The sequence below is a fragment of the Phlebotomus papatasi genome, chromosome 2 (genome assembly GCF_024763615.1).
Source record: "Phlebotomus papatasi isolate M1 chromosome 2, Ppap_2.1, whole genome shotgun sequence".
Classification (NCBI taxonomy): domain Eukaryota; kingdom Metazoa; phylum Arthropoda; class Insecta; order Diptera; family Psychodidae; genus Phlebotomus; species Phlebotomus papatasi.
In genome coordinates, this window is record NC_077223.1 from 46,307,246 (window position 1) to 46,329,540 (window position 22,295).

Sequence of the window (22,295 nt, forward strand, 5' to 3'; positions counted from 1 at the left end):
AAAACTTTTGAAATCCAAAGACTTTTTTGCTTAGAGGAAGGTGGGGCTACTTTGAGCTGTGGGGCTAGATTGTTAGGGGAAAGCACGCTACCTTCGGATGATTTATGCTTCGCACAAATCATTTTTTTCAATGTGTTATAAGTTAATTTCGCCCATTATAATATTATATTTTAATAGCTAGTCTTATGCCTCAAATTTTCAGAAAAAAGCTATGGGTGAAATTCATAAAGAACATAGAGAAAAAATTGAATTGTCCGAAGCTTAAGTCGTCTGAATGTAGCGCGCTTTCCCCTATACGACTTTTTCGCATATTTCTACTTACAGTAAATTTATGGAATGAATTCTCGCCTGATCGATGCGATATTCTCCCTGAGAATGCATACATTCCTAAAAAGTCATAGTGGGAAAGAATCACCGTATAGATTAGAACACATTTGCTTTAACAAAACCTCCAAAACGTGAACCATTTGTCAACAAACTTTTGAAAATTCAACTGTCTAACGGATTATTTTATGTCACCCGGACGAAGCGTTTACGGATAAGGGAGAGTCTACTGTAACAAGCCTCATTTTTATAATTAAGACTATTACCGTCAAACACCATTTCAAGAAGTACAATTGCAAAGAAAGGCTTTCCTCCGCACGCTCTGAAAATGAGCAGTTACCGAATCCTACATTACCGGTTAAAGTTTTCACTATCGTTCCTGCGAACGTTAATTGGTCCCATTGTCTTTTGTTTAGAAATTTTTCTTTGAGTACTGATAAATACTTTACTTTAAATACTACTACTGGGTTATATCAAAAGTTTAATTTTAATTGTGGTATCGTTTATTTTAGTTGATGTAAATGCCTTCCGGAAATGTCAATGAGAAGGTATCAATGCAGAGTGAATCGCTTCAGTTTTCCAACTGAGGAGTTGGATAGAGAACGAGCTGTTTCACTCTGAATTGATAGCTTCTCACTGATAATTCCGAAAGGGACATTGGTGTCCTACTTTCATCTGCCAAGAATAAATGTCAAAATTTCATCAAAAAACAATTTTTGACCAAAATCGCTCCAAATATATAGAGATCTGTATGGTTTCTACACATTTTGATGATTTTCCAACAAAGGGAACGTTTCCTTAAGGTTGCTACACATTCGGAAACATTTTCGTCAAAAAATGTATTCTTGAAGAAAATTTCATGCAATAGGTGAAAACGTCAAAATTCTGTCAAAAATGCATTTTTTGACAAAAATTGTTTCAAATAAGTAGATGCCTTTACGCAATTTAAAGCAATTTACTTGCAGAATAATTATTCAACAAACTAAAGCGATTTTCTTTTAAAAAAAAGCAATTTTTGATGATAATCTTTTATGGCCTCTACACATTGGGAGCAATTTTTGTCAAAAATTGCTTTTTTGAAGGAAATTCCCTGCGGTGTTGTAGGTGGAAACGTCAAATTTCTGTCAAAAACGAAATTTTTGACGAAAATTGCTCCCAATGTGTAGACGCCTTTACAGTGTGTAGAGAGAGGCCTTAATACATGAAGGGAAATCTATTCATCAAGTTGCAATTTAAAGTGAACTAAAATAAACTTTTAAGACTAAAATAATTTTATTCTTGATTTTAAATATTATCAAGGTAAAATCACGTATTTGATCCCGTAATTAAATATTTCACTCCCTTTGTGATTGGCAGAAGCTTGAAAAGTTTCAGAGCTTTAGCCAATCACTGAACGCTATGAGGCTGAAATATTTTATGAGAAAGAATATTTTGTTACATATGGATGATGCTTATTCGATCTAAAACATTACAAAATTTTGGCTTCTAACCTTTTTATTGATTTGATTTTAAAGTGCCATTATTTTCAAAATTCACTTAACTTAAAACATACCTAGAAAATTTATAATTTTTTTCTTCACTGTACCTTTAAAAAAAAAGTATTCCTGCAAGAGAAGAAACTCTTATAGAAATCGTTTTATTCGCATTAAGATAATCACAATTAAACGATTTAAAAAAAAAATCACTCACACGACAATTTGCACGTCCCATCCCGAAAATTTCGTCCATAAGAATTTTTGAAACAGAAAAAAAATAGATTTAAGTGGAAAAAGGGAGATTGAGACCGCGATCTTTTGCAGCCAAAAAGAGATTGCGGGTGTTTGCCAGGTAATAAATGCAAAGGAACAATTTCAAAAGCAAATGCTATATTCAGTGAATTTTATAGTGAAAAAAACAAAGGATTTAAATAAATATAATAGTTCCTCAGAGAGATCAGTAAAAGAAAAAGAAAACAGATTAACAGAGAAATATACGCAATCCATATTAAAAGAAATATTAAATCTTTTCTAGTGAACTTAACTGAATGTCTTTGCAAAGGAAAGGCGAAAAGTTAGAGATTTTGTGTTTTCTTTTAACTTTTTTCTTTTCTTTTTTTTATTTTAATGTGTCCTAATTAATTCAAGTAATCTTACTACACTACAAAGAAAGCGATTGACGATTGATTTTGGTAATTTCTCGAAAGAAAAATTATTATTTTTTAAGTAGAGGAATTTTATGTGTGACAAAAAAATCGCTAAATGCCATTTTTGTGTTGATATGCAACATTTAAACTTGATGAGATGTCCTGATGAAAAGGATATTTTTTAGGTATAAAAAAAAACCATAAGTAAAAAAAATAGAAACTTATTTCTTCGATTTTATAAAATAGTTGAGAAAACATCAAATGAGAGAAAAAAACCTCTACAATGTAATAAACACTTTCTCTAGTTATAATTAAAATGAAAATAAAACGGAAAGGAATTTTAAAAGATCAAACACTTTGAGCAGAATGTGTGAAGAATTTAGAAATAAAAAAGAGAGATAAAAATGAAGATTAAGGTGAAAAAAACTATGCGATAAAAATACCACATCCACGTAATTATTTTGAAAGCTCTGTAAATAGTTTATTATTGTTTATATATTAAAAGAAAATAAATATCAAAATTATAAAGTACACAATTTTACTGTTTCTTTTCATTTTCTTCAACTATTTAAAGAAATTTCTGCAAAACTCGAACTGGAGGACACCGAATTAAGGATGACTGAAGTAATTTTATACCTGCAATACATTGAAATGGAACTTCTTAAAAGACTTAAAAACCAATTTAAGAATGAGAAACCTTCGGGGCAGAAGCATAATGAGGGGGTATTTTAAATCCTATATAACCTGTAGGGGAGACCGGGGTACTTTTAGCCAGCAATCGAGGCTTATTTTTCGCGCATGATTTGTGAAAAAATTATAAGGTTTGTCTAATGTTTTTATGTTTCATAAGTAGCATTAGGATATTGGCTGAATAAAACCGTGTAATTCAGAGCTCTAAAATCCTTGAGTTTTTCTAGAGAGAATAACGAAAAAAGTATTACACATTGGCTACACGTGCCCCGGCCTGGGTAGATATAGCCACTTTTTGGGGTACAAATTGCTACCAGTTTTCCAGACGAAATTTAAAACTGAAGATACCAAATATTGTTTCATTTGATACACTGGAGCCCACTGATGCTAAATATGTCACTTAAAGAAAAAGACTTTAGCCGACTTTTTTACGACATTCTTGTAATTACGGCAAAATTTATGCAAACATCCTGAAAAAATCTATTTCACAAATTGTTCATCCGAATGGCAATATTACTTGGAATATCAATTGGTACTTTTTAATCTAACAATTATCCATGTATTAGTGAAAAATCATTAATAGTTTTATCCCGACACGGAAGTGGCTACATCTGCCCCGAGGGCTGTTTCAGTGTTTATCATTTTATATAAAAAGTAGATAATTATTATCCAAGTGAAAATATCTCTTAATTTGCTTCATTAAACCAGAAACACTGTAAAACTATAATATCTGGGCTAGCAACTCAGAAAACCAAATACTGGGCCAAAAACTGTAACATCAAAATTACAATTTTATACCCATTTTATAAAAATGCTTCTAAATTGTAGGATAAAAGGATTAGACTTACAAATATTTCTGGGAATATGGGGACGTGTTCCTGCTTTCATTAAAAAATACTTTCCTTAATGTACATTTTAAGGGATATGAGAAAAATCCACTGTCTATTTCCACCCCTGGCTAATTGTATCCCGGTCTCCCCTATAGATAGAAGGATTAAGTTGAAAGACGATTTAGTGGAAAATTAATGGGAATTACAGTTTAGAGAAAGTGCCCATCCTTTGCATGGTCCCAAGCTTCATAATGACTAAATTTTTGCTATTTGTTTCTGAATAAATTTGACTCCGCAATATATTTTAAAGACAGGATACTTTGTCCTAGTTTGTAAAACATGGGTGTGATGAGGCACATTCATTGAAAGACATCGAAAAAAATTAATTCCTCCTATGCTGGATTCTAATATCGAATTTGTTCTACAATGATACAATTTTATATGTGAATGTTTCATAAAAATATTCCGTTTCTTTTTTTCTATCTTTATCCAAAAAAATCGATAGGCTAACTGGGCTAACCCCTTATAGTTTTTTCAAAAATCGAAAATCTGCTCTAAAAAATTCTCAATATTTCTGGGTGAAATTCACAAAGAATATACTTGAAATGGTCCTACTAATTGATTTCCATTGCGGAAATTGCAAAATCTCGACAAAAAAATTTTGACCAAATAAATCGATAGGCTAACAGTTTTTTCAAAAATCGAAAATCTGCTCTAATATTGTTATACTCATGAACTATAGTAGTACGGGACTAGGTTTCCCAACCAGTCCTTTATAAAAGGTTATGGCATTAATAAAGCTGTTTAGTTTACCCCGAAACCTCGTCTTATGCATTACAACGGGGAAATGGGGCACCTTTGAACTGGGTCACGTTTGAAAATGAACGTTTTTCTTCAATTTTTGAGTGAAACTGACCCTTCCCGTCACAGGATATGGATGACCCAGATTGAGGCATTAATTAATTAACACCCAGCTTTAGGTTTTATTTTAGCCCTCGTAGGTAAGATCAAGATCTGAATGGTAGGCTCTAAGGACTAAGGACTGGATTTTGCCACGTACATCAATGGCGCACTAATAAAACTGTCAAATACACCTCCTGATTTCAGATCTTACCTATGAGAGCTAAAATAGTGCCTAAAGCTGGGTGTTAATTAATTAATAGCTAAACGCAGGGTCCCCCTTACCCTGTGTCAGACGGGACGCTAGGGACATTATATTCTACACCGATTATGAACTGAGTTTAGATATAGGGTCAAAGGAACACCTCTTCGACAGGGAACCTCTATTGGCACTTTCGTTAAAATGTGCAAATTTATTTTGCATAAGAAAACTTTCCACGAGTTTGCCTGAAACTGCCTATCAGAAGATACGCCAAAATTTTTAAAGCCATCTTGTAATTTATCTAATGCTAAATACTTTATTATTATTATGGAACCATTCGAACCATTAGAAAACGATTGTAATCATGTTATTTCGATTTCGATATTTATGGCTCGGACACACCTTTTAGATCAAGAAAATTTCATAAAGTCGAAATTCGTATCCACTTCTTTCTCACATGCTTTGCATAAGTCTATCTCATTCTCTTGCACTCTTCTTCTTCTCTTAAACATCACTACAAATTCAATTTAGCTCAATCGAATTTGGTATGCGAAAGAATGAGATAGTCATATGCAAAACACGTAAAAAAGAGAGAGATTCGAATTTCGACTTCATGAAATTTTCCTGATCTAAAAGGTGTGCCGAAGCCATTACGAATAATTTCAATACTTTTGAAAAACAGAAATCCCGTTTTGTTAGCTGAGATTCTTTACAATCTCAGCTTTTGTGGTCACAGGTGAAATTCGACCTCGTCAGATAGGGCCCAAATTTTGGATGTACACGTTTTCACACTCATAGATCACGAAAATCATGTGTGCTAAAAAGCGATTGTCCCGGACGGCACGTCCCGTCCCATGACTCGTATAACCACTTCTGGAGAGAGAACGGAGAGAGATATCGACAAGCGGTTTTCGGCATAGGTTAAATATCGTTGGGCCGCTAGAAGTTGATGATGTCAGATCCCCCCTTCCGCCATTTTGGTATACCACAATAATTTGTTTTTTCAATAACTCAGCCCCTATGGCATCGATCGGGCTAAAATTTTAGTGTGTTATAGCAGGGCATAAGAGCTTTCGATCAATACCAAACTTAACCACCTCCGACGCCCCTGACCCGAGCTAAAGGGGTCAAAAATTCAATTTCCAAATGGTCATATCTCCGTTTCTAATTAACGTATTTGGAAAATAAATTGGTGTTTTGTAAAGCCCTCGTGGAGTACTACAACCTTTGTGACACCCCAATTTCATCTGATTAAATCGATGATCCGATTAATCGATAAATCGATTTTCTATTAATCGATCTCGAATATTTCGAAAACTAGACAATGCTTTTTCTTGCAATTTTAGTATGTTGTAGCTGAGGTCGAGACCTTTCCAACGGTGGGTCGCACTCCTCCCTCGATGTTCCCTGACCCGAGCTATAGCCCAAAAAGTTTTGCCCGGACTGCATTTTCTGTGTTTATGAAGGGATTTGGATGAAATTTTAACATAATTGTATCTAAGAGCAAGATCTTTCTAATAATGGGTCCCATCTGTCTCTACCCCAACCCACTGTACCCCGACCCTTACTATATCCATATGGACCGGACTCTATCTCCAATATTTATTAACCGATTTCAATGAACTTTTCTTTCTTTTGTTGGCCTTCCTCACTCAAACTATTTTAAATAGAAATTGACCAGTGATAAGCCCAGATAAGCTTATGGTAGCTGAGATTCTTTACAGGTGACCTCGAAATGCGTGCAACTCGGGGTGCTTGAAACTCGAAATGCGTGAAAATTCAATTGTGAGTTGAATTTTGGGGGTAAAGAATCGCGTAGTTCTTGTATTATTTCGGCAAACATGATGAAATATGTATTTTTAGATGGCTTTTAACGCACAATTGCGAAATATAGGGGAATGTTGGTATGCGCACAGAGTAAACCTTCAAACAAAGTAAATTTTCTCTTTATTTGCAAAGAGCTAGTTCATCATTTCTTAGCCATAATAATAATAATAATAATAATAAACATTTATTCATGCCCCAAGCAAAGCATTTTACAATTAAGATAGATAATTATTAAGCTCATGATACGAGACGAGAAATGGTAAGTCAGCTCTTTGAAAACAAAGAGAAAATTCTCATCGTTTGAAGGTTCACTCTGTGCGAACCATGCCTACATTCCCCTATCAGACTGATAAGACAATTCTCTTTAAGAAAAAACTTGCCATTAGGTTTCAGCACATCTATGCAAAAACGTATGGGAAAATGAATGTCGACAGACCCTTCATTTTAGTTTATATCGCTGATGCCACTTGTGCAACCTGAAGGTTTTAATAAATCAATCCATTCTTTTAAAAGAGATAAGAATAAATAGCGAAAAGTAAAACTGTCTGGTTTTGAAACTGCCCCCGCTTCCCACACCAGAAGGATTTCGCAGTGGTTGTACGTCATTGCTTTAGCGACAGAGTTAAAGGAGTTAAACCTCCAGTCTGAAACCCGAATATGTTCTTCATTATCAGGCTAATTTTCATTTTCTGAGAAGTTTTAAACATTTTGTAAAGTGATGAGTATGACCCTTGTATATACAATATGCAGGTAGGTTACTTATACAGGAATAATAATTGTAAATGTGTATGAGAGGACAATTGCAAAATTGTTATGATGTATAGTTTTGGTTCTTTTGGGCAACTTATCTCTTCAGTTTTCTTTTGGCAGCAGAAGAACGTATAAGGTCTGCATAGACTGGTAACTGATTAAATAAGCAACTTTTAAACGAAATAGCATCATTTAGTTGATCTGGGGTAAATAAATTTATTATTCAGAAGTTTTGTAAAGCGAGTATTTTAAAGAATCAATTTTTTTAACAGAATGGCGTCTAATTCAAATGATATGTACAGTGATAACTTTGACATTGGGAGTGAAAATGAAAATATTGGAGAGGATCGATTCTCAGAATTGGCCAACAATGAGTTTCTTTCGGACGTGACTTTCTTGGTAGGAAGAAACCAGAAGATAGTTCCTGCTCATAGAGTAATACTTAGCACATGTAGTTGGGACTTCTACAATGTGTTTAAAAATGTTAAGCTAGACCACTATGTGCTACGTATTGAGGATGTGGAGTATACTACCTTTCTCTGCTTCATGAACTATTGCTATTCAAGAAAAATTGTATTAGATGATACACAGAAGCAGAATCCAGCAGACAATAATACATTGAGTGACGATGAAGGAGACAAAATAAATCCATTGGATCTTCTTAAATTAGCCCGTCGATTCCACATGAAACAATTAGTAAGGGAATGTGAAACTCATTTGTATGGGATCCTTTCCAAAGGTACATGCTTAGCCACAAGTTTAACCGTATACAGCGAAACCACTTTGCTAAAATCTTTTCTCCAATTTAGGGAAAGAATATTAAATCATATTACGTCAAAATTTATAGAGATCATTTTATGTGAAAAAACATTACAAATCTTTCTTAATCTTACACTGGATCATTTGCATGAAATCACCAAATCTAGTTTTTTAGGCTGTGATGAAATGCATTTATTTGATGCTTTGATGAAATGGGCAAAACATAATTGTTTGAAATACAAAATTCTGGTTAATCCCAAAAATCTTCGATTAATCTTGGCAAATGTTTTTTATAATATTTTCTTTGGGGGTATGAAATTGGAATGGTTTAATGAGATACTCATGAAATATGAAGAAATGTTTACACACAAAGAGATTTCCGAAATCATTCGTATGATCCGAGGAGAATTTGGAGTGAATTCAAAGTTTTTCCAAAATTGCGGAAATACTGTTCTATTTTTCAGAGAACTGGCAAACCTCCCAGTCGGAAAGAATCTTGTACACTGCTCAACAAAATGTTTGGCCCTCAGTACTAATACATCTCGTGATTTTTCTCTCAAATTCCAAATTCAATGTGATTTAAAATTGCGTGGCTTTGCTTTTATTCACGAGAAGGACCAAAACGTAAAGATTCTGTCATGTAAGATACACAGGGAATCAAATGAAGATAAAAATACACCTATTTATGCATTGAATGATCTTGAAACATCAAATACTTTTACATTAAATTGGGATCATTGTTTATCCTTAGTCTATTTTCCGCAAGATTTTTTGCTCGATAAGAATGAACGTGGGGCTTCATGGGATTGGAATGTAATCTATTGCAAATTCAGTGAGGAGGTACCACTTGTAAAATCAAATCTTCAGACTTATACAAAAGAGATAAATGTGAAAGGAGTGTACATTAGAAGAAATGAAGGACAACATGGCGAAATACCGTACTTAATTTTTGAATAAAATTATTTTTTATAAGAATATCAAGAATATGTAACTTAAGTTTGTAAAAATTCTCGACATAGTAAAACATTTTACACGCAGAAAAGATGATCTTGACTTTGTGATTTTAATACAATGTATAGCCTATGTTGGAGACCAAGTCCCCTGGGTGATACAAAATCAAGAGATGGTGGATTGTATTTATTTTTATCAACTGAATTTACGCGTGGCGGACTACAAGGACTTGATTAATTATGGCGGTAACTGATTGGCTGATTGTACGAATGTTGATGGTCCCTAAAATATAACCTACATTTCAATTCATTTCCTTAAACAAGATTTAAACTAAGAAAAAAAGAACAAAAAAAAAGAAAAAAACATGAAGAGCGGGTCTGAGACTTGAACCCATTGCCAAAAATTTTCAGCATTGGACTTTCCCGTTTATGTGCACAAATTTAGTTTAAACAAATCTAAATTGCTTGCATATAAACGAGGTCATTGAATTTAACCTATCTAACCGTTGAAATTTAAATCAAAATTTGTACCTTCAGTTAAAGAATATCAACAGGGGCCTCTCGACATTTCATTATTCCATACGTTTTTGCATAGAGGCACTGAAGAGTATTGGCAAGTTTTTTCCTAAAGAGAATTGACTTATCAGTCTGATATATTTCGAAATTGTAAAAATACATATTTCATAATGCTCGCCGAAATAATACAAGAACTACGAGGAAATTTGTTTAGTCGCGGTGCAATATCTGCAAAATTTTTACAAGGAAAAGTGAAAAATATCTTCACTTTTTATTAGGCTTGATGGGCCCCTGATATCAATTGAAATTTAAATTGAAAAATATGACATCTACAGAAATTTTATTGAGTCTGGATTCCATCTTTAGCATAGCAACTTTCATACTAAAAAAACACAAGAAAAAGCAGTAAAAATCACAGAATTTTTCCACAAATCTCTTCATCAGCGACTTCTTGAATAATTTTTGATGAGTTTATTACGGAAATTTGCTTATTTCTGTGCAAAATTACGTGAAAAACATCAAAACAAATGTAGCAAAGGGTACCGTCCGCCATCTTCCATTTCACAACTGTATGGCGTCTTCTATACGGGGGGATTTCGAAATGCACCCCACTGTGCTATACCAGAGGAACCACTACTAAAGGAAAAAGTCTTTTTCTCATTCGAATCTGGCAACACTAAAAAAAAGTGGCTGATGTTGCATTTATTTTTTAATGTTTTTAAGAATTTTAATTATCATTGAGGAATTTTTCTTGCCTAATTTTGTTGCAAGAGGTCTAATAAATATAAAAAAATGCGATAATTTTGATAAATTTGTAAAATTTGCGTGTTTTTTTGAGACCAATAGACAATGGGTTAACGAACACTAATACAAAATTGGAAAATTTTAATGTTTTTTATCATATTTTTATTCTTTTCTTCCTTTACATAGAAAAAGAAACTATTCTAGAATCCTTACAATGTAAGGGATGTGAGATTTATCCATTTTCTAGAAGGATAAAAAGGATTTTTTCGAGTCAATGACACTTATAGTGATCTAATGGAATAAATTTCAGTGTCCGGAGGGCTTCGAAACAGCACACGGTTTGTTTGGGAGGCTACCTAGTACTTCTAGGGCCCCCTCCAGAAAAGTTAGAATACCAGGATGATTAAGAAAAACCCCCAAGAGCCCCAAAACAAATGAAAAATGTAGTTTGCGTGCTCTTTTTCCAAGGCAATTTTCACACTAAAAAACACAAGAAAAAACAGGAAAAATCACAGAATTTTCTCACAAATCTCTTCACTGGCCAATTCTTTAATAATTTGTAATGAACTTACTGCGGAAATTCACTTACTTCCGTGCAAAATTACGTGAAAAACATCAAGAGAAATGTCCTAAAGGGCACTGTCCGCCATCTTCTATTTGACAACTGAACCATCTTGGTGCATTTCTTCGAGCAAAGCAAGCACTTTTTCAAGACATTTTCCTGAGGATTTTTCACGGACAATATAAAAAATAAATAGTCACAAATGCTTCCAAAACTCTCCAATTTTCTTTTCTAATTCTTTAATCACCGATTTTCCACGTCATTTTCATAATTTTCCACGAATTCTAAAATGTTGCAAATGTCGCTGGTGACCCATATTTAGCCCATTTTTACTATCAAATCACGACTTTTAATCAATTCTATGTCAGTAAACTAATTCTAAAAACTATTTTCTTTATGTTTACACCAATTTTTATTGGAATTTCATTAATTGAACCTCATAAATTGGCTTTAAAAAGCAATCTCGGCGACGTTTTTTTTCAAATCCTGGCGACGACCACTACAAAAGCAGAAAAACGACTTTTTCCTTTAGTGGTGGTTCCTCTGGCTATACACCGGTGAGTCTCGGGAAATCTCCCCTAGTAGTTCATGCTTGAGATAAATTTTCTCCACCCTCTGTGCAATTCTCCATGTGTGCTCTAACTAAAACAGATAGTCTGGAAGACTTTCTATTTTATTTCGAAACGTTTCAAACGTCAATCACACAGTGTTTTACAATCAAAGAATTTGCTTTGGCTATATGGACCCGAGTGAGTCCGACAGCCTTACATAAAACAGAAGAAGAAGAAGAAAGAATTTGCTAAAGAGTGGTAAAGTTAATATTTATGCCTGATGACGAACACTTCTTCATAAGGAAGAGGAGATGAGGCACCCATTTTCTATATCAAAACCGTCTTACCGCAGGATTTTATTCCAATATTGTTGGTAAATTAAAAAATATCCTAAGTTTTTATTTTTCTATAAATCAACTTTATTCTATTTAACTATTTCTTTATTTCTATTTTTAATGATGTCTAGTTAACAATTCGACCATATTAAGAAGATTAAACGATACATTCAGAAGAGAGATCGATACCGTGTCCCTATTTCACCTGCTTTTCGACTTTTGAGAATTTGAAAATAGATCACGAGAAAATCATCTCTTGAAAAACAAAAAAAAAAATTATTTAAAATCGCTTAAAATGTCAAAATATTTTAAGAACATAAACAAATACAGTAGACTCTCTCTCAATCGGGAATATGGGGCAAAATGTCATCCGGCTTAGCGATAGAATTGAGCGTCAAAGCCTTTGTAAATTCCACAAAAAGCGGTCAATTATAAAGGATCACGATAAAATAGGAAGAACTACAGCGAATTTGAGCGAATTAGCTTCATAATTAAACGTGAAAATTGTCAAAAAAATTTGACGCCCGATTGAAAAAGAGCCGATTGAGTGAGAGTCTACTGTAGAGCTTTCGAAGAGGGAGATTTTAAGCGCCAAAAGATAGGCAAAAATGCACCGGTATAAAGCTCAGTGGGGAACTTTTGTGTCAAAATGGCGATTTCGAAACAAAATCCCCCCGTTTAGATGCTTCCTTTTGATGCATTTCTTCGAGCAAAGCAATCACTTTTTCAAGACATTTTCCCGAGGATTTTCCACGAACAATTCAAAAGATAAATAGTCACAAATGCTTCCAAAACTCATCAATTTTCTATTCCAATTTGCAAATCACCGATATTCCACGTGAGTTTCATAATTTTCTACGAATTATGAAATGCTGCAAAAGTCGCTGGGCGACCCATATTTAACTTATTTTTGCTATCAAATCACGTCTTTTAACCAATTCTTTGTCACTAAACTAATTACAAAAACTATTTTCTTTATGTTAACACTAATTTATATTGAAATTTCATTAATTAAACTTCACAAATCGACTTTAAAAAGCAATCTCGGCGACGTTTTTTTCAAATGCTGGCGACTACCACTACAAAAGCAGGAAAACGACTTTTTCCTTAAATGCTGGTTTCTCTGGCTATACTGACAGCGCCCTCTGCAAGTGCAAGAAACTGCTCGAACGCGTTCATATTTTGAATTTCAAATTGATTTTGCGTTGGTGGGAAGTGTTCATTTTTGTGAAATATGGTTTTGCTTCTCTAGCCATCGAAAATCACTGAATCAAGCCTAAGTTTTTCAGAAGCAATAGGGTAAGTGTGCCAAATTCCGGCCAGCTTGCAATTTCGGCCACTTTTTATTCTCAAATTTCCATGAATTTTTAGTTTTTACATACTCTAGAGATTATACAATGCAAAAGAATAACAAAAAATGTGGCTTCGACAAACGAGATGACGTGAAAAAGTCATTGGAAGAATTCCTGAAGGGCAAGGAACTATGAGAATGAAGGTGGCCGAAATAGGGCACCAAAGCTAAGTCTGCAAAATAAGTAAATAAGTGCGATAAACTCTCTACAAGGTTCTAAGCAACACTCCTTAAGTAAAAAGAATTAAAAAAAAAATCAATTTCTACTAAAGATATTACATTTCAAACTTTAGACTTTGGCGCTTGCATGCAACTATGCCGAAATTTAGCACACTTACCCTAATAAAGTAGCAATTTTTCTGTAAGCAAATAAATTCAAATTTCACTAGAGAATTTAAATGATGGTTATTCATAAATGAAAATTAAATTTTTAATTTTTATTGGCTGCAGGTTTTAAATATACAATAAAGTTCACATTTTTTCATTCTGTAGAAATAATATTTCTCATTTGTCTAATTGTTGTAACAAGTTTAGGATCACATCCAGCACTTAAATTCAAGTAGTTTTCCGAAGGAGCCCGCAAAAGTATTGAGACTTGTTGCATTTGTGAACCCAATTTCAATCCCAACTCATCAAGAACACTACCCAAATATTCGATATCTGTTGCAAGTTGTTTTGCTGTTGTATTGCTTAAATTTCCAATTTTATAAATATTCTCCATGTACAAAGCGCAACACTCTTCGGCTATTAGGGTTAATAGAACGTCTCCACTTGTGAGTGTCTGGGAATATTTCTCATCAGCAGTCATAAGAGACAGCCTCAATGCATCAGATGGTGAAAGGAGAAAAGGTTCCAAATGCTGGGGTAATGTCATTAAATATTGACCTACTTGTGTAATATATTCTTGAGGTGCAAAACTATAGTCAGGCAGATCAGGACTGGTGCTACTTGTCTCTGTTGGTTCAATATTCTTCAAATGTATTTCAATAGGAGCAAAAACTGATGCTAGTGTTGTGTCATGTATTTCTGTACAAATTGGCTTCACAACTTCAATCAATCCAGAAAATATTGACCAGGAATTTGAGTCATTGCCACCCAGATTTTGTCTTTCATGAATTAAATTTTTAAACTTCTTGATTTCAGTAACATCCGCCTTGCGTAAAACTTTATACTGAAATGAAGATGATTCCTGACGACATACTTGTTCATATGAAGTCAAAATTTTCGTGATAACTTCTTCTTCAAAAGTTGTAAGTTGAAGCATAAAATCACCCAAATATTCCAGAAGAGTTGTGCAAATTTGGATAAAATTCACGTTTGGGGTATTTCTAGTTGCATCTAATTGCTTTTGGGCTTTCTTGTATTTATTCAAATACTCTCTGAAGAATTGCTAAAAAAAATAAATTAGAATAAATTCTTAATTCCCTAGAAAAATCTTAAAGTCTAGATCTAGTCATATCGCTCACTCTCATAGGCAATTGTAAAAACATATTTAGCAACAAATATTATTGTGCGCTTGATAATAGTTTCGTCTTAATCTCCATTATAAAGTAGGAACCATTAGTTTATTATGGTACTCATTTCTAATGAAAGAGGCTTTAATAAACTATAGTAATTGTTTTTAAAAATAAAGTTTTTGCTTGTTTTACAACGGCATCTACATACTTTGTGTTACGGATTATCGATTATCGTAATTTAATGTTAGTCACGATCACTCAATATGCTTTCATAGCCTCAAAAATCTTATAGAGCCTCTAACGAGAAAGTTCTATATTTGCTCTATATTTGAAAATTAATTATCAAGACACTAAATATTAATTGACATTATACTAAAATTTTGTTATTTTTTAAATAATTGAAATAAATTTGAGTTTATTACACTCAGTGGTCCTATTTTATTTTCCGAACACATTATCACTATTGACGTACTATATGTCAAAATAGAAATCTCTAATGGCCAAAAAAACACGTATTCGACGTATTGATTTCACTTGAACATTTCTACATCAAAATTATTTCAATGCATTATTGGAATAAAAAATTACAAAAGGTAATAAGTAGGCTTATCAAAGGTGGTCTTATTATTTTGGCCACCACTGTATACTGTTTATTACCTAATGTATGTTTAAGAAAACAAGTGAAAAAATATATAGTGCCTCATCACAATCACATTTGACCATTTTATGTATAACTTTTCGTGAGTTTGCATAAAATTTGGCAATTAACGATGCAGATAATTCATTCAGGCAGTATCTCTGGACGATTTCCCACCTTTAACCCTTTTGTAATTTGCAATATTTAACCTAAATTATAAATTATCCAAAACACAGATTATTTCTTGGTATTTATCATCAGTCTTATAATAGGGGAAGGTTTTGCACCTTCGTAATGTTGCAGCTTCGTAAAAGTTGATTTTTTTCCAAGTTACTAAATGAATTTCATCCATGGACATATAATCTAGAAGCTAGTCCTACATCTACCATTTCCTGACAAACTTGGAAGCCTAAGCCTTTTTTCCTGGGTCCAAAAGGCAAAAATAAAAAATGGGCCTAAAATCGTAATTTTGATGTGTTTATGCATTTTTGCACACTGCAAGTGTCTTTTCGAAAAAGCAACTATTTCAAGTTATAGAAGGCTTTTATTAGGGTTAATATTTGCCGTGAAAATCTTTTGCTCGAAGGACGTCGTTTTTTTGAGTGGAGGAAAATTCATAAAAATTACCACCCTTGCAGCTCAGGAAAATTGAATTTTGCAGATTCGTAAAAACATCTGTCAAAATTATTGACCACCGAATTTGAAAATTCCTCACTGTTTTGGGTCACACACACACTGCGCATGCCGCTCGGGATATTTGACTTAACAGAGATTCCACTGAATAAATTCACAAGAAAATTTTGGGATATTAAACAATTTTCACTAAAATCTCGAAGGAAAACACGCACTTCCCCATCAAAATGAGACTTCATCAGATGTTTTTATTTCACTTCTGTCAAATTAAACATAAGCCTGAATTTGTTTATGGTAGGTGTGATTCTTTCATTGCCCATGCGGTGCGTTAGAATTTTTCATCCAATTTACTTTGTTTTCAAGCGGAATTTTTCACATTTTACTTTAAAATAATCACTGGTAATTCTAAGAATCACTGATGTTCAAAAAATGTTCTGTAAGACAGATTCGAGACGTTAGAGAAAAAACAAGGATTACAATAGATGTGATTACTACTTTCTGATTTGTGCAGTGTTGAAACTATACTGCTTATGGTAGATGTGACTCTTTAATTGCCACTTCGATGTATTTTGAGTATTTCTCATTCAATTTTCCTTGTTTTAAAGTGGAACTTCCCACATTTCACTTTAAATTGGTGGCTGGTCATTTTTGAAATTAATTACGTCCGAAATATGTTCTGTAAGACTGTTTGGAGGTGTTAGAGAAAATCTGAGAATTACATTAGGTGTGATTAAGAGAGAATCATACCTAACCAAGCTCTTAACTGACTGTCAGAATGCAGGGAAAAAATGGTTTTCCGAGTGTCAAAAAACATGTGTTAGAAAAATAGCGATGGAAGCAAGAAATTGTTTATTTTCCATCAGTGCGGGTGCAAAAGGATCACATGGATCACTTTCTCCTCCGTGGAGCACTGAAGGAGCATGGAGAGGATCATTTTGTCTTCCTATGGACAAAAATGTTCCGCGATGTACGAAAAAGTACTTTTCTGTTCGAAAAAGTCCATTGGTGCACCGAAAAGAGGGGAAAAAGTCCATCGATACCTACGATAGAAGGAAAATTTTGTCCATAGTACAAAAAATTTTACTGTGGGAGGGGAAAGTCCATCGGCCCAAGGCATTTGACACCTCAGATTTGCAGTAAATTTTTGTACAACCCCTCTGACCATTGTACTTTTTGGCCAAATTTTTGCATTGTGAGCAAACTATAAACTCAATAATTATGATTTTGGTATCAATGCACTCGTGAAGAGTCATAGTTTCATCGTGCACATTTATTTTTTCCCTCCAGGGGACCCCTCGTGATTTCGTACAAAAAAGTCCATGTACATTCCTATGGGATCAGTGTAAGTAGTGATGCCCAAATTTTTGTGTCCGGTGTAATGTTTTCGGGAAAAATGAGGTCTACAGAAGTGGAAAAAAGTGGTACGAAGCTGAGTTAATCAGAGCACATTCGTAAAAATGCCGCTACATTTTCATTTTCCTGTAGAGGAAAATCCAAGGACTTCCAGGAATTTTGTGAGGCAGAATTTTGAACCCAATAAGTAAGAGATTTTTTTGATATAGTGATATAATTGATTCGGTGTGTGTGGTATTCAGTAAAAAATCTTAAATCTTGGACTCCTTTTTTAATACGAACCTTGAAAACCTTCCCCTACATATATTTACCATTGACAACTTTAGAAATGTACAAATATACTATTTCCATCTCAAATGACATAAACTCAAAATATAACCGGTTTGCATTAAGTTGGTTACATGTTTTGACCATTTTGAAGTACTTTTTTTAAATGAAGAAACAAACTTTTGATGAATGAAAAATGATCGACTTTTGGAAAACAATTATTTTTGATATGAAATAAAATTAATTTTTTTTTGAAAACTATAGATAAGATCTATGGATTACAGGGAACTTATTTGAAAAAGTAATTTTTTATCATTTGTCTTCTCAAACATACATTAGGTAACAAAATTTTGACACCCACTGTAGGATACACTTTTTATCACTTCTCTGGTATTTGAGATATAAAATTGGAATATCTATTCTCATAGGAAAAGCAAATAAACATAATATTATACGTTTATTTTTTTTTAGTTTTAATATTTCGACGAAACTGCCACCAAGTGGTAATGCCGTTAAATCTATTTAAATCTTTATTAATTCTACTTGGAGTTGGGTTTAATTGAAACCTATGAAATAATCGTTATGATAAATCAAATATACTTACATTTAATACTGTAACAAGGGGTCCGATAGCACAATTCTGGGTAATAGATTCACATCTTTCTAAGGCATTTGAAGCCATTTTAAAAATTTTCGCATTGCTGTTACCCAAACAACGTACGGTTTCAACAGCCACAACTTGATTTTCCAATCCAAGAGTAACCAGATAGTTTGAAAGGAAGTTCTGTTCAAGTGCCCCATATTTAATGATGAAAACTTGAAAGTAATCATAAATACTCTTTGAAAGAGTTGCAAGTTTATCTTTTGGGAGCGATAATCCACTATTTTGTATATACTTTTCCATTGAAGATCCAAAAAATTGATTGGCCATTGAAAATTCAGATAGTGCTTCCAATTTTTCACTCTGTGCCTTCATTAAATTTGAAACTATAGCTTCTCGACTAGGCTGAAGAGTAGTCAGAACGTCTGAGATCAACGAGACAGTTTCTATCAGACCATCATTTGGTCCAAATACTTGTGTGCACCATTTTACTTGTTTTTGGAAATGCTCTAGAAGAAGATGATAGAATTCTCTAAGAAAACGTATATCCGTTGAATTGTCCACCAAATCTACAATCTCTTGCCACTGATTCTGAAGACGAGTCTTTTGCACGGTCCTGTAGTATTGCTTTAATTGGGTTAGACGTCCCATTTTCATAAACAATTCTACATATTTGATGGCATCAGTGGCGTTTCCAATAGAGAAACATTTAACCACTTGAGGACTTGCCAAAGCTTCCAACTTATTCTTTGCATCTTCAACATGCATTTCTCGTTCACTTTGTCCAGGTAAACCAACTTGAGCAGCCAAAGATTTTTGGAGAATATTTAGTTTTTCACAACTTCCAACTAGATCGTTACCTTCAAGTAAATCTTCCAATTCAGAAGTAAGCCTTCCCCAACCATCACATTCCTGTAAACCTCGTTTTGCTGTTTGCAGTTTTATTTTAAGTGTATCTAACCGCTCGAGACTGGACATACAGCTTCCGGTATCCTTTTGCAATTGGGCAATTTCAATCTGCATGTCATGCATCTGCTTCTGAAGTGTTAAAGCCTCACGCCTTAAATTATCCACATCCTTCATGATGTTTGGAATATTTCCGATAATTTGTTGACTGGTATCCTCAAGTACACAATTCACATCACGAACGTATATTTGGAGTTGGTCCACAAACAATGATACGAACGTCTTAATAAAATAAGAAATAGTTGTACGAAATTCTATGTAAGGTCTAAGAAAATAAATTTAAAAAAAAACGGTAACAAATCTTACTTCCTTACTGCATTCTGTCCCTTTTCCAGAGAACGTTGTATTAATGTAATCGATTGCATTAAAATTTTCTTCATCAAAAAATTCCATCTTTAGCGATTTTTTTATTTTATTACTTCAGAATAGGAATGACACGCGTCTAATGAAATCCAATATGGAAGACACCGTGAGTACATGAAAAAAATTGACGTATGTATGTCAGATGGTATGTCAAAAAACTACTAGAAAAAGTTTTTAAAAAAATCTATATGTGCAAACAAAATAATTTTCCTAACAAATAAATCAATAAAAAATAATAAATGAAATAAAAACATTCATATTTTAGGTTCGCAGCAAATTATTGCTCTCACTAGCAGCTGGAGCTGGAGTATTGGGGTTTTTGAAATTGTGAAATTAACGGTCACTTCTGAAAAGCTGTTAAAACTCTCAGATTTCAATTCAATACAGTTCATTTTCCTTTCAAATTCAATAATTTATTCCAAGTAAAGCTCATGAATCCTGAATTTGTGAGTTTTTTGCTTTGAAACTGCACAATTTCTAAAGAAGCTCATCTGAGAAATGGTGAACCGAATCCCCCAATCCTTCACAAAAAAACGTCACATATGCACCGGAATTCTAAATTTTAACAATAGAAGAAGTTCTAGAACCCTTTAAACTACTTTTAAGAACGCAATTTACAACATAAAACCTCAAATCACTTCATTCTATCAGAAAAACAAAATGAAAACAAAGAAATTCAGCAAATTTGACATTTAGGAGGTGTGAGTCTAAAACCCTTCTGCGGCGGCTCTCACAATTATATTTTTGTCAGTCGGATAAACAATGAAATATTTCCATATTAGGTGAGATTCTTAATAATCTCACCTAATATTTTTTGTTAAATCTTACTTCAAAAATGATTTTAGATGCTTTAATTGCGTGTTTAACTCCAAATATATCGCAATTGGCATATATAAATGTATTTTCACTTAAGAAATTTTATTGTTTTCGAAAGTTTTTAATTTTGATTTAATTATAGGCGCAAACTTTGCAAAATGTGTTCTCATGAAGGAGAGTTTGATAATATATGTCAAAAAACAATTCCATGTTTTATTTTGCAGCCACAATTTTGTATTTTATAATTTGAAAATTCATATTATTAGTAATATGTAACAGTTTTAAACAAATTTAATAATTCTAATGATAAAAAGTGGATTCTAATGTCCCGCTCCCCACAGCGATATCACCTATTTTATTACCAGTTCCGGATTGTAGAGTGCCACACTGCCGGATCAATTTCACGATCTCGGCATAACTCGCATTTGGATTTTTGAGATACTTCTCAACTTTTAATTTTCATATGGGCTCCATGTTTTTGCAATTACTCTGTCAAAAATCAATATTTTTTAATAAGGATATGACCAAAAGAAAGCTGGGGTGGAATGATAACTTTTGGACACTATCGAATCGATAGTAACGATAAACCTATATCCTCTTGGATGACTTTTCCCGGATGGTTGGGGCATTCATTGCGAGATTCTTAAAAGAATGAGACTGTCGATAAACGTCTATATTAGTTACAGGAAGTGCAGCTATCGTTTAAAATTTCCGGAATCGACAGTCGATAGTATCGAAAATAAGTTATAATGTCACCCCTGATTAAATTATGTTGAAACGACACCGAAGAAAGAAAACAAAATCCAGAGCCTACTACAACTGACTATGTCTGGTCAAAATTTTTCATTTACACGCTTTGCCTTAATAAAAAAATTCTTTTTCTGATAAGTAACCTAAACAATCAAAAGGATTTTCATATTTTCAGCGTCACAAAATAGCATACACACAGGCGTATTTCAAAAATTATTTGACTAATTGGTCCCCAAAAGCAGGCAAAAATACATAATTGTGTGTGCATAATCCCAAGACTCCCTGTAAAATTAACTTTGGTCAGTAAAAAATAGAAAATAATAAGCAAAAAATAAAAGGCAGTGATAATCCTAGGTCAGCTCATTAATTTGTGATTCATACATTGCAAATTCTGATTGTGGGCCAAAAGTTGATCGTTTTTCATCCGCCAAAAGTTTCATCTAAAATTTGAATAAAATGATCAAATGAGTGCAACCATTCCCTAACCAGTATAAAATAATATTAAAAAAAAAATAATATAAAATATATATACAAAGGTGCAACTACGTTTTTTCAATCCGGTTACATTTTGATGTTATGTCATTTGCGAGGCAAGTGAGAAAATCGACTTTAAAGTTTCCTCATGAAGTTTTGTTCACTTTCAAGTGAAGTTTCGCTCATCTCGAGCATAATGAGATGCGAAGTATGAGGCCTATATCTCCCATAGTTTCAGAGGAAAATTGATTTTAAAGTTCTTCAAATATTTTAATGTATTTCTCATCGAGTTTTCCTCATTTTCAAGTGAAAATTTCCGCATTACAAGCCTAAATGAGACTCTATGAGATTTCTATCTCTCGGATGACTTTCTCTTTTTGTGATTTTCAAATAGTGTAGGGAAAATTTCATGGAAATTTTCGAAATTTGCAAAATATTATGAAATTTTCATGAAAATATCTTTAAAATTTGAAATTGATTTTAGTCTGTTTGTTAGTTTTTAAATAAGACAAGTTAAACAAAAAAATCCAGAATTTCTGACAGATTTTTATGTTGTCACATTTTA

At 33.2% G+C, this 22,295-nt stretch overlaps 1 protein-coding gene across 1 annotated transcript; it reads right to left on the reverse strand.

Moving 5' to 3' along the window:
* Window positions 1-13,829: 13,829 nt before the first annotated feature.
* On the reverse strand, window positions 13,830-20,394 carry LOC129801308 (conserved oligomeric Golgi complex subunit 7). The gene is made up of 3 exons (XM_055846204.1): window positions 19,634-20,394; window positions 18,365-19,549; window positions 13,830-14,803 (listed from the first exon to the last, which is right to left on the reverse strand). Exons 1-3 carry the CDS (start codon window positions 19,718-19,720, stop codon window positions 13,895-13,897), a joined length of 2,181 nt encoding a protein of 726 aa, XP_055702179.1. The 5' UTR covers window positions 19,721-20,394; the 3' UTR covers window positions 13,830-13,894.
* Window positions 20,395-22,295: the final 1,901 nt, after the last annotated feature.

Coding starts and splice junctions, on each gene's coding strand:
- LOC129801308 (XM_055846204.1), bottom strand. CDS start 19,720: ATGGAATTTTTTGATGAAGAAAATTTTAATGCAATCGATTACATTAAT. Junction 19,550..19,633: donor GGACAGAATGCAGTAAGGAA/GTAAGATTTGTT, acceptor TATTTTATTAAG/ACGTTCGTATCATTGTTTGT. Junction 14,804..18,364: donor CCCTTGTTACAGTATTAAAT/GTAAGTATATTT, acceptor TATTTTTTTTAG/CAATTCTTCAGAGAGTATTT.